Source organism: Sapajus apella, unplaced genomic scaffold (assembly GCF_009761245.1).
Source record: "Sapajus apella isolate SASKATOON/1434 unplaced genomic scaffold, GSC_monkey_1.0 scaffold1, whole genome shotgun sequence".
Taxonomy (NCBI): Eukaryota; Metazoa; Chordata; class Mammalia; order Primates; family Cebidae; genus Sapajus; species Sapajus apella.
The window spans coordinates 39,925,963-39,939,829 of NW_022436941.1; the positions used below are offsets into that span (position 1 = coordinate 39,925,963).

The following is a 13,867-nucleotide window of genomic DNA, read 5'->3' on the forward strand; positions in this document are numbered from 1 at the left end:
TATTCAATTAGTCTTAACCGTTAATTGTATGTGGAAAACAGTGGACTGTGGAAAAAGAAACAATGAAGATAAGTAAGATTGGAAAAATAATGGAGCCAGAATTTAATATAAGGGTATGGTCACCTCTGGACTCTGCTTTAGATCACAGTGTGATTATCTGCACACTAACAGAAGTTCTCCATTTAGGGTTACAATAGAATCACTCATGGAGCTTTCTAATTGTTACAGATATTTAGGCCACTCCTCAAGGCAGTATAACATGAATCCGTAAGGATTGGACCATTACACATCTATTAAGAAAATATATATATTTTCATAGGCTAGGTCCCATCACATTTTTCCTACACAAGTTGTCTTGCTCTTCAGCACTCTTATGAAGAGTCCCTTAGGTTCTGCTAACAGTTTTTTGCCTTTCAGTTCCTTAGATATAATTTTATACAAAGACAGCAAAAAAGAGGTAAAGGTAAATATACTGTGCACAGATATTCATTGTAGGTGCCTTTGTTAGGAATAATGTTTAGTGCCTATCAACTAAATCAGAAGCAATAAGCATTCCTGTGGATGCAAGAAATAAAATTGATGAAGTTACCTTATCCACAAAAGGCTAGTTCACCTGTAGAAAGTTAAAATAATAAAACTATGTGATATTTTAAAATAATTCACATATCTTGAAAATGGGATACTAAAATTCATTAGAAAATACAAGTCAAATAACTGGACTGCTTATTTTTGGAGCTAATCTAGCCGTAGTCTAAGAATAAAATAATTATCAGCAGAAATGATGCAGAGTTTGTCTTTTCTGAAAGATTATACCTATTGATTTTACCTTTAGGGTTTAGGATTTGTTAAATCCATAGCTCTAGGTATATTGTATTGCAGATCTGACAAGTCAAGGACAGCTAATAAAAAATCACATCTGCTGCTTGGAAACAGGTAAATCTGCAGACTTCCTGGCCTTTTTGACTACACTGGCAACAGTCTACCCAAACATTAGCTTATTTATCTGTGAGAAACTATTGGCTCATGATAAGTTTCCTAGTACTGGAAAAATAGAGTTAAAAAATTTGTCTGAGGGTCCAGTTAGAAGGTGGAAAGGTGCATTTGTTTATGAGGCTGGCTGAAAGGGCACAATCTATCCTGTTACAAACAAGAAAACAAACAAACAAACAATAACTGGAGTAGGGAGTCTCGCTCCGTTGCTAAGGCTGGAATGCAATGGTACGATCTCGGCTCACTGCAACCTCTGCCTCCCGGGTTCAAGGGATTCTCCTGCCTCAGCCTCCCAAGTAGCTGAGAATACAGGTGCCTGCCACACTATGTCTGGCTAATTTTTGTATTTTTAGTAGAGATGGGGTTTCATCATGTTAGTCAGGCTGGTCTCAAACTTTATATTTTAGGAAGGGGACTTGGACCCTGAATGGATAACAATATATTCAATCATGCACAGATGAGTAACAGTATATTCAGTAAGCAAAATACGTAAAACAAGGGAATAAGAACTAAAGTCTGGAGCTTAAAACATTCTCATACTTCCTGCTTTGGAGACAAAGAATTAGAAAAAGTCAGCTGTCAGCCAAAGCTGCATGCTATGTCAAGAATTTTTTCCAGTAAAGGACTGAGAAGACTCAGAGGATGAAATAAACTTCCATTCCTCTTTAGGTAAATAATAATACCTGTGGGCCCAGTTTCACCTAAAAAGAACCTTGACAGATTAAGAGAAGCAACTATCAGAGCTAGTTTGCTTACTTTGCTTCAAAAAGCCTATTTAAGAAAAACCACCTGCGTAATTTCAACATATTCCTGATGATACGGCATGGGTACTGCAGGAACTTGCATAGTAAGAATGAAGTGCAAATATAAACACATATACTAGAATCTGATGCAAAAATGGAGCCAGAACACCTGGCTACAGATCCTATACTGTGGATCTACAATGGGATCTTTCAATGGGAGATGCAGCAGCCATAGTTTCTTACCAGCCAGACATGAACGTTTTAGAGACAGCTCCTCCCCAAATTCCCTCTCCTCTGCCTTTACCTCCTGACATGTAACATGTGACTGGCATAGACAAAATATGTTAAAGACAATGAATTTAAAATATTCAGCTTCTAATGTAAGAAATGGTGAGAACTAACGGAAATAACATACATCTTAGCAAAATTGGTATTGAGAATACTTTTTGTTTGATTATTCTAAGGCACAGAATATAAAGCTGTTTATCTAAAAAAAAAAAAAAATCCTTGAAAATGATGGGATAACCAAAGGGGTATTTAGGGAAATAATTACTCTAATTGCCCATTTTTATGGAATGGATCATTCCACTGCCTTCATCCCTTCATTTATTTCCTTATAAGCTATTTTTCACCTCCCCACATAAGAGAAAACAAACTATATTTTCTTTATTGCTTCACTTAATGGAAGTCGTTAGATAATTTTAGAAAATAGAAAAGTAAATAAGGTAAAAATGATGACTATAATGAGTAAATTAAAATTAATATAATTCAAACTAAAGTCCCAAAGAAAAAACATTAAGAAAAAAAGACAAAGAGAGGATAGGTGATAAAGGACAGCTAGTTATATCCTTGGTAAAATAATGAAACTCAAACACCAACTAGAGTCTGATGAGGTGCAGGCTGACCACTCAGCCAAGGCAACCCAAGGGTTTGTTTCCATAGCAGTGGGTATCCACCTAATAATTAAGAGAAGGTAGGCAGAAAGATGCTACTTAATTTTCTACCTCCACAAACAGTGGGTTGGTCAGAAGCTTCAAGCATAAAAGAACACCTATAAGTTATTCCAAAACCTATTCTTTGTTCCCATTTTTCTCCTGCTGAGCTATAGACTCAACTATACCAGCTCTACTAATCTCTAACTCCTAGGTTTGGCTAAAACCAGTAATACCACTAAAAGGAGGTACCATATGGGAAAGGAGAATAACTGCATGTTTTTGTTTTATCTAAGGTATCATCAGTTATTTTTAAAGGTACATACAGAGTTTTAGGGTTTTAGGTAAAAATCCTAACAATTTCATCAGTATGCTTGTTATGTATCTAAAGAAGCTAAAATTCAGCCTAACAGCTTTGTAAGTGATTTTGTAGGTGTATTATCTGGCTCTTTAATAAAAATGTGGCTTATTATGATAATTATAACAAGATTTACAGTATAAGAACGACTATATGAAAATAATAAAGGCATTTTTAACAAACATGCCAGAATTTCCATGTCCAGTTGAAGGATATCCTTTTCAAAGTAGTCATCTAGAGAAACTGTATATTTCTAATTAAGTCGGTGCCAGTGATGAAAACATTTTGGCAACATCCCCTTTAAAAGCAACTTGGAGAGCATTTATGAAAATAATCCTTTAAGTTGCCTTATCAGAATTCTTATTCTTGATTCTTACTTCTAATTAGTGCTAATGAAAAAGCTAGCTTATAAATGACAGCAGTTATTAAATGAATTATTTCCAAGATACTATATGGGGCCAAATTTAATCCAAACATGTGTTCTGTGCTAATAACCTTTTAAAATAAGAAGATTTCATATACAATATCTAGAGGCTTGACTTCTCTTGGAAATTAAAAACTAAGAGTTAGCAACATAGGCAAGTATTTTCTCATGGTAACTATTAGTGGGATCTGAAGAGAGGCTGATTCCTTTAGAAGAAGAAATACCTTCCACTTTAGTCCCTGCTCATACATTATACATATATACATTGCCATCATGTTGACTTGATTCACTATGGAAAGCCAGTTGGCACACAGGTAAAAGTAACTTTGCATTGTGGATGGCCAAATACTCCAATTTACTTCCTTGCTAGAGGATTATCTATCCTTGCCTTGTAGAACTTGTATGTAGCTTTAATGGTTTTTTTGGCCAATAAAATATAGGTGAAATTGAAATTTATCACCTTGGGGCAGAACCTAATGAACTAGCACTCGGTGCATTATGTCTGGATGCTTAGTTATGAGCCAATATTTGGGGCAGAGGTTTTCCCAACATCTTTGGTCCTGGAGAAAAGACTACAAAGAGCAGAATCAGAGTTCATAAAAAACATGTAGCAGAAGTGAGAAATAAATCCTTGTTGCAACCCATTGTGATTTGGAACCATATGTTAACTCTCTCTGACCTAGCCTATCCTGACTTACATGCATATTTAAATTACTTCCGTGGTCCTAGTAAGCAACAGAGTTCACAACCCAGCTTTTCCTATAAATTCTCCTCTAACTTCTAGGATATGAAAAATTGAATCTCAATGCGGTTAAATAATTGTTCAGAGATCGTGATGTTGGTCTTTGAATATAGATGACTCCAAAGTCTATGTGTTTACTTTAATTCCTCAATCTCCTGTTGCATAAAACAGTCAAGTATTTGAACTATGCCATTATTTCCATATTTACCTCTTACTGTACAGTAAAGATATAATATGGCTTTGAAATTCACAGGTTTCTGAAATATCTAATCAAAGTACATACATTACTTTCACATAGTAGTTGCTAAAACAGAAGAACATTTTGATAGATTTTCCAATAAATCACTTACAATGATATATATTAATTTTCAATTCTATAGTCTTTAAGTTTATTTTATAAACACATTATCTAGACCATTTTAAGAGAATTTTAAATCATATTTATTGTTTTACAAATAATAACTTAGGCATTTCTTAATATTTTAAAAACCCCAACACAAAGTAATAAATTTGGCTTTTTCCCACAAAAAATGGGAAATACCTTTCAGTAAAGGAAATTTTAAATTATTTTTACACACCAGTTGGTTGTTGGAATATACAGCTCTTTAACATATGACACCAGCAAAAAAATAATTAGCATTAACTAATTAATACATAAAAGAAAACAGTTTACAATCATATGGTAAGCAATAAATGAAAACTGATCAGAAAACACCATTTTATAGTAATTATCAAACTGATAAACTATTACAGTATAGTTTATCCCCAACATCGCTGAGCCTATTAATAGAGTATTCCTATACATATAAAGATACAAAAAAGAATACAGTATTTATTGCAACAACAAATTAAAGGTTGTCATAATGTATGAAACTTAAATACCCCCCCCAATATTGATATAGTGGCTTCTTATTCCTTAAACATAGAAAGTCCACTCTTCACTGTAGAAAGATAAAGTCCTTTCATCAAAAGGCACATTCTTATCTGCAAGAAAAAATATATATATATAAACATCCTTTCTGGAACACTTTAAAAACATTTTAAAATATTCAGAAAGATTTAGAGAGGAAGAAAGAATATAATCAAATTATTTAGTCTCAAAAAATTATTAAAAAGAACGCCAATAAAACACATGCATGAATTGTCTAGATTATTTCAGAAATTATCTTTTACATTGAAATTCTAACTTTTTAAAGGAATTTTATATTTAACTACTGTGAGTAAAGATTATGTTGTATTCACAATAAAGTTTGCCCTAATATAATATTCATAAATGACTTTAGTTGACTTAAGTATATAATATAGTTGACCATTGAATGACATGGGTTTGAACTGCGTGGTACTACTTATGTGCAGATTTTTTTTCAATAAATATATTCTAAAGTTTTTTTGAGATTTGAGAGAATTTGAAAAAATCACAATACACTACATAGTTTAGACATATCAAAAAAGGCTAGGCACAGTGTCTCAAACCTATAACCCAGCACTTTGGGAGGCCGCGGCAGGCAGATCACTTGAGGTCAGGAGTTCAAGACCAGCCTGGCCAACATGGTGAAAGCCCATCTCTACTAAAAATACAAAAATTAGTCAGGTGTGATGGTGCACACCTATAATCCAGCTACCCAGGAGGTTGAGGTAGGAGAATCACTTGAACTTGGGAAGTGGAGGCTGCAGTTAGCACTGTACTGCAGCCTGGGGAACAGAGCAAGACTCTATCTCAAAAAAAGAAATATTTTAAAAAATTAAGGAAGAGGTATGCCATAAATTGATAAAATAAATATAGATGCTGGTCTATTTTATTACTTACAATCGTAACATATATATATAAATATACTATAAATTGTTAAAATGTATCAAAATTTATGCACATAAGCACAGATTGTACATGGTGCTATTTGTAGTCGAGATATGTAAGTAAATGTAAGGATGCAGTATTATAACTGCACAAAATTAACTGTAGTACGTAGTATACTACTGTAGTAATTTCACAGTCCCCTCTAGTTATTCTTATGGTGAGCTCAAGTGTTGTTGGTATTTACTTAAAATACCATGTGACACTAATCATCTCCACATGGGCAATTTGTATCTCCAGTAAATTGTGTACTGCAGTAAAGGTGATCTCTCATGATTCTTGCATAGTTTCTACTGCATTTAGTGCAATATCATATATCTTGAATAACATGATGGTACCCATACAAAATGCCACTAGTGATGCAGTAACTGCATCTGCTGGAAGCAGATGTCATGATATTACAAAAAAAAAAAAGTTGGATGGCTTGATATGTATTGTAGATGGAAGTCGGCAGCAGGGGTTGCCTGCCATTTCAAGAAAAATGAATCCAGTCTGAAGATCAAAAGGAAAAGAAAAAGTTGTGAAACTGTCACTGCAGCTTCATCAGGAGGCACAACATCTTTGCACTTTTTGTCAAATAACTTTTTATATCATATTAAAAATTCAGCTTTTACATGGTTACATGATTGCTATAAGAAAGGCAAACCTACAGACTCTAATATAACTTGAGAAACAGCAAAATCATTGTACTATAATATAAAGCAAAAGGAAGGTGGAAGAGCTAAAGCTGGAAAATTTAATGCCAACAAAAGGTAGTTTAATAATTTCAGAAAGAGGTTTGGCTTAAAAAAAAAATATCAAGATAAAAGGAGAAGCAGCTTCTGCTGACCAAGAGGCAACAGACAAGAGTTCCCAGAAATCACTGAGAAAATCATTGAGGAGAAAGGACATCTGCCTAAACAGTTTTTAATACAGATGAAAGTGCCCTATTCTGGAAAGAAAAAATGCCACAAATGACACTTACTAGTACATAAGAGAAGTGAGCAGTATGATTTAAGACAGAAGGGATAGACTAACAGTACTGTTTTGTGCAAATGCAGTAGAGTTTCTGATCAGGATTGCCCTTACATACAAAGCTGCTAACCACTAAGCCTTGAAGGGAAAAGATAAACACAAGCTGCCAATATTTCAGTTGTACAAGAAGTTTTTTTACTGGACTGGTTCCACTGATGCTTTGTTCCTGAAGTCAGGAAGTACATTGCTAGTAAGGGACTGACTTTTAAAGTTCTCTTAATACTGGCAATGCCTTTGGCCTCAAAGAACCCCATGAATTCAGCACTGAAGGCATTGAAGTGGTCTACTTTCCTCCAAATACAATGTTTCTAATTCAGCTTTGAGATATATTTTAAACATACATATTTTAATAGAATTTAATTCTAATTATACAACTTACTTTACTACTAATCTAAATCCTGGCTTCCAAAAAAATTCCTGCTAATAAGAGCCATCATAATGAAAAGCATTCAATCAAACCAAATTAAAAAAACCCAAAATGTACAGATTTTGCAAACTTAACAAATATTCCTTTATAATCATCCATAACATTTAGAACTTCATTGGAAAAACATCTGAAAACAAATAATGCTCTTTTTCATCTTGTCTTATCTGAATCTTTAGTCAGCAATCTGCAATAGTTCTCTGAATGATTAGCATAAGCTACTGAGGTTCTAATATATTTTTACTTTGTAGGTAAATTTAATCCTTTAAAAACATACTGAAGGTTATTTAAAAAATGACACTTAGAATTCTTTTGCACAGCTCTTGTCCTTTTAATGCTTGAAACCGATAATATTGATAATAAATTTGTGGACTACGGAAAAAAAAGTCAGTCTGTAAAATCAAACTTGCAGTTTCATAATTTAGGAAAGGAACTCAAAATGACTAGAACCTAATCCAAATTCTATCACTAAATAGCCTTTTGAACTTGACCATATATGAGACCCTAAGGAATATCTACAAGATTTTTTTGGAATAGAAAAGTACCTACCACATAAAGAGTCTCTTAAGGTATGGTTTCAGAAAGGTATTTTGAGACTCATAATTAACCTCAAAACATATGCAAATAAGCATAACTGTCTATTATGATCTACTGATCATAATACATTGTGCCCAACATTTTCTTGGACTTGTTTATAAGACTGTATGACCAGTTCTCTCATTTACAGTATTTCATTCTTTGAGTGGGAATTTCCTCTGAATTCCATTCTTGATGTTTTCATGATGTTCAACATCTACTATAGGAACCACCACTCCCCACTCCCTCCCTGGCATGACTCAACCACAAACCAAACGTAATACTGAAGAAGGCATTCTTATCTATATGCCCAATTGAAAATATTTTTAATTCATCAAGAGTTAAGTCAATTCTTTTCCAGCCTTAAGCAGTATACTCTTAACTCAAATAAGGATAATGTTATCCATTTAGTCACCACTCCAATAGGAGCAGTGAGGTCATCTCTACTTTTCACGTCCTGAGTATTGCATAGTAACATTATCTTGTCGAGGTTTTTCAATTCCTTACATTGCTAAACTAGCCTCTGCCTCAGCTTTGACACCTGTCACCTGAACAACTGAAATGACCTCAAAATATTGGACCTTCATTTTTTTGCCCCAAACTTTAACTCATCTTTCACAAGGTTACCAGCATCATCTTCCAGAATATAAATGTGACAATTTCACTTAAAAGCATTTGATGATCTATAAGCATTTTTACAATGGATGAAACCCACACACTTAGGAAGGTTTTGCTGGTGTGGTTTTTGTTTTTTTAAACATGATCTTCCTGATTTGGCCCCAACTCTAACAGTTTATCTATGACCCGACCATATACCCTACATTCTATAGAGAAACTATGCACACATTCCCAAACACAGCCATCCCATGGAGCATATTTTCAACTCACCTTGATAGGCAACTTTCTCTCTTTTCACAGGCCTATTCTTTTCTTTTTCTTTTTTTCTTTTTTGAGACGGAGTCTTACCCTGTCTCCCAGGCTGCAGTGCAGTGCACAGTGCACAAATTATGCATGCTTCCACCATGTATCCTGCACTCTATAGAGAAAGCATGCACATATTCCCCAACAGGTCCTTTCCATGGCTTATATTTTCAACTTGCTCGACAGGCAACTTTCTCTCGTTTCATAGGCTATTTTCTTTTTCTTTCTTTTTTTTTTTTTTTTTGAGATGGAGTCTCACCCTGTTGCCCAGGCTGGAGTGCAGTGGCACGATCTTGGCTCACTGCAACCTCCACCTCCTGGGTTCAAGCATTTTTCCTGCCTCAGCCTCCCAAGTAGCTGGAATTACAGGTTCCTGCCACCATGCCCAGCTAATTTTCACATTTTTAGTAGAGATGGGATTTTACCATGTCGGCTACTTGACCTCAAGTGATCCACCAACCTCAGCCTCCCAAAGTGTTGGGATTATAGGCGTGAGCCACCATGCTGGGCCTTCATAGGCTCTTATTTGATTAATGTAGCTTTTAAAAAATAACTGTAACTCAACTGCCACCTACTCAAGTGAAATCTGTTTTGCTGTCCCTCAGTTGCTCTTTCTCAGGAATCCCAAAGCAGTTTGAAAAAAGTGGAGCATTAACATGGTATGAGAAAAATAGCTAAGGATTCCTATTCCCTGGAGAGGTGATATACAAGTGTAGAAGGTAGACTGGTTGACTCAAAAAAACACTGCAGGCCAGGTGTGGTGGCTCATGGCTTTAATCCCAGCACTTTGGGAGGCCAAGATGGGTGGATTACCTGAAGTCCGGAGTTTGAGACCAGCCTGGCCAACTTGGTGAAACCCCGCCTCTTCTAAAAATACAAAAAACTAGTTGGGCTTTGTGGCGGGCACCTGTAATCCCAGCTACTCAGGAGGCTGAGGCAGAAGAATTGCTTGAATCTAGGAGGTGGAGGTTGTAGTAAGCTGAGATCGTGCCATTGCACTCCAGCCTGGGCAACAGCCAAAACCTATCTCAAAACAAACAAACAAAAAACTATGCAGACAGAACCAGAAGTGCAAAGTATAATCCTAGTTGGTCTGTTAACAGGAGGCTCTTTTGGCAAGAATAGCAGGGATAGAGGCTGTTCTCCAAAACCAAGCAGAACAAGCCATCCCTCACCTGTGGCCAGCAAAGATAGAAGACTGCAAGTGTGATGGTTGATACTGAGTATCAATTTGATTGTACTGAAGGATACAAAGCATTGATCCTGGGTATATCTGTAAGGGTGTTGCCAAAGGAGATTAACATTTGAATCAGTGGGCTGGGAAAGGCAGACCCACACTTAATCTGGGTTGGCACAATCTAATCAGCTGCCAGCATGGCAAGAATATAAGCAGGCAGAAAAATGTGAGAAAGACTGGCCTCGCCTTCCAGCCTGCATCTTTCTCCCATGCTGGATGCTTCATGCCCTCAAACATCAGGCTCCAAGTTTTCAGTTTTGAAAGTTGGACTGGCTCTCCTTGCTCCTCAGCTGGCAGATGGTCTATTGTGGGACCTTGTGATTGCGTGAGTTAATACTTAATAAATTTCTGTGTGTGTGTGTGTGTGTGTGTGTGTAATCCATTTGTTTGTCCCTCTAGAGAACCCTAATACAGCAAGTATGACCTCTCCTATGAACAGTACTATATTTCACAGTTTAGCAGACACATATTTTTCACATTTTAACATCTCTGAACTTCAGATGTATCTTTCAATTGATGGCATCTTTCAATAGTTGTCAGACAGCTGGCAGTTCTTACATAACTGCCATTGCCTGTATGTGTGGATCAAAGCTCTTTGCATTGTTGTCACTTTGAGGGAATTACATGCATTGTTAATGTATCACAAGGATGAATTTAATGAGGTTTAAAATATCTTCAAAAAGTTTATTTCATGAATCACCACTGAAGCAATTTTTTTTTAATATATAGAATAACATAAAAGAGAATAGTAACCTCTTTAGCACCGAACAATGGCATGAATCCCATACATTCTTGCCAAGAAACAAGATCTCTTAAGATAAAAGATACCCCAGATAAATGAAAACTCTGCTAGTTTCTGTTTTGAGAAGCTATTATATACCAAGCAATGCAACTGCAAATATAAACAGCCAAATTCTTTAGAAACTAGCACTATCAAAAAGTACTGAGAGGCTAGTGTGCATGTTTCTTGTATAATTTAAAAATATCGCCAGATTATTTTATAATTTAATTGACAGCTATTTCTTTTCTTTCTTAATGATGTACTTAAAATTAATGGTGTCTTAGATTAAATGAATAATGAAGTATGTCTTCACAGAACTTGGATCAATTTCAAGTGAAGAGAGGGGATAAAAAAGGAGTATAATCTTTTACTAATGATATTTACATCCTGAATTGACAAAACTTAAGTGGAAAATAGCTGAACAGGAAATTTTCAGTTTTCCACCATTATAATATAAAATGAAGAAAAACTAAGAATGTTATATTCTTGCTCAACTACATTCTATGGCAGTGAAATGGATTATAAGTATACATAAATCTATGTCAAATATATAGTCTTATATGAAAACAAACATAGGTAACCACAACATTTAATGCCTTGATGGCTTTCAATGTATTTGAAATAGGTATGCAACACATTGGGCTATGCATGCTGCTAAGTTTAATAGGTACAAATATTTTTTAAATTACATTCATTCTTTTAATCACTAAATGTGTTGAGTTTTTATTAACTGTGAGAAATATTGCTTGGTATTGAATGGGATGATGGGGATCAAAAAATAGAAAAAATACATTTAAAAAAAAGAAAAACATAATCTCCTTTTTTATTACTGCAAAACTACAAACAAACTTTGGAAATAATTCAGAGGACAAAAAACTCTGGCCTAGAAGGGAAGCCTGAATTCTAGTGTCATCTTGATGAGTTATTGCTGGACATTCTCAAGTTTTTTGGATTTTTGTTGAGGTTTTGGATAAACTAAATAGTTTTCAATTAAGATTAAGGATTGTCTTTTTAGGGTAGTCTTCAAGATTAAAACAGCCAATTACAGAGACTAAAAACTGGGAAAGATTTAAAAATGCAGTCCTATACATTATTTGGCAGGCAACTTGGTAAGGAGGAGGAATCAAGATTCAAGAGATTGGTTTAAGGGCATTCAGTCAATAATAGGCACTCAAGAAGCACTTAAGTGTATATGATTATGCTCTGTTACTCCTTATTTTATCATAATACTTCTCAGTTCTGGATGGTTTAGTCATTGAAATCTGAAGATTAGATCCTATGTCAAATACTCAGTTTTCTATCACTTACAGAACTTCCACTGTACTAAAAAAAAAAAAAATGCTACTCTGGTTATAGCAATGAATTCCTATTTCTTCTACAAACAAACAGACTATAAAATAATAAAAAACCAAGACATTCTACTAGTATGGGCTATACTCTATCCTGCTTACTTATTGTCCTGGATACCTCTTCTTTCTCTACAAAACTGCTAGTCATGAATAATAATGCCTTAGAATTCATGCCTTCATTCAGTGACACCAAACCCAAATATTTCTCTTTTATCAGTGGACAAATTTAACCTTCAAAAAATATTTTGAAGAGTCAAATAGTGATATACTATAAGTTATCTACTAAATATTTATTTTCTTTCTTTTGTTCACTAATAAAAATGTTTGTGTATGTGTGTGTGTGTGTGTGTGCGTGCATGTGTGTGAAGGATTGGAAATTATGATTTCCAGATACAGAGGCAGATGTGTGGATTCTTGTTTTCCACCCTCTTGTTGCCTAAAACACAGATGTGATGGCTGAAACTACATCAGCCTTATAACCAGCAAAAGACAAACATAAGGAAAGGTTTGAGAAAATTTAGATCTTGTAATCAAAGGGCCATTGAATTAATACCAAGAGCCAATCACTGCAGACTTCTTATGACACGAGAGAAACTTTTAAGTCTCTGTAACACAGGGTTTACTATTACTTGTAGTAAAAGACCATCATCCCATCCTACCCCATAAAATCTTTCTCTATGAGGCATAGCAAGTATATGGTATTAACACATTTCATGGAAACCTCGGTTTGACTATTTCCCAAGCTTCAAGAATGTTCTACCTCTATATAATCACATGATGACACAATTAAAAACATAACAGACATTTAAGGATAATTTAAAGCTAATACAGATAAGCTTAAAGTATCAAAATGGCTGTAAATACAAATTCAGTTTGAATAGACAAACTGTTCTAGTGCAGTCAAGAGTATTATCACTGTCTGTTCATTTAAATGAATTTGCAAATATTAGACTCTTGGAGTTTTATTCTTCCCAGGTCCTTTTAAATAAGATATAATGTCTTTCAATTTTAGAGAACATACACTGTTTGAGAGTGCTGGGAAAAGTTAACACCTAATAATTGCATTTAGGACTTTTTCTTCCCATAAACTTGAGGTCCTGGTTTTCATGTTGTCCTTCAACTCCAACTATGGTTGGTAATATTCTCCCTCCCATGTCCATCCCTTCCGTTTTACACCTTAAAGTTTCTGCAATCCAAAATAAAAAAAAAAAAAAAAAAAAAAAAGAGAGAGAGAAAAGACTAATACAGCATATCACTTACACGTGGAATCTAATAAAGTTGAATTCATAGAAGTGGAGTGATATATGGTAGTTACCAGAGGCTGCTGTGTTTGGGAGGAAGGGAATGGGGAATTGTTATTAAAGGGTGCAAAGTTTAAGATACATAGGAAGAATAGATTTTGAGTTATACTACACAGCAGCGTTACTATGGTCAATAATAACGCATGGCCGGGCGCGGTGGCTCAAGCCTGTAATCCCAGCACTTTGGGAGGCCGAGGCGGGTGGATCACGAGGTCAAGAGATC

General features: G+C 35.0%; 1 protein-coding gene across 1 annotated transcript in view; it reads right to left on the reverse strand.

Moving 5' to 3' along the window:
* Positions 1–4,606: 4,606 nt before the first annotated feature.
* FAM174A (family with sequence similarity 174 member A) overlaps positions 4,607–13,867 on the reverse strand; it is a 44,642-nt gene continuing 35,381 nt past the window's right edge. The window contains exon 3 of the mRNA XM_032275610.1: positions 4,607–5,173. Within this exon, the coding sequence (XP_032131501.1) occupies positions 5,170–5,173 (4 nt within the window). The 3' untranslated portion in view covers positions 4,607–5,169. The remainder of the gene's footprint in view (positions 5,174–13,867) is intronic.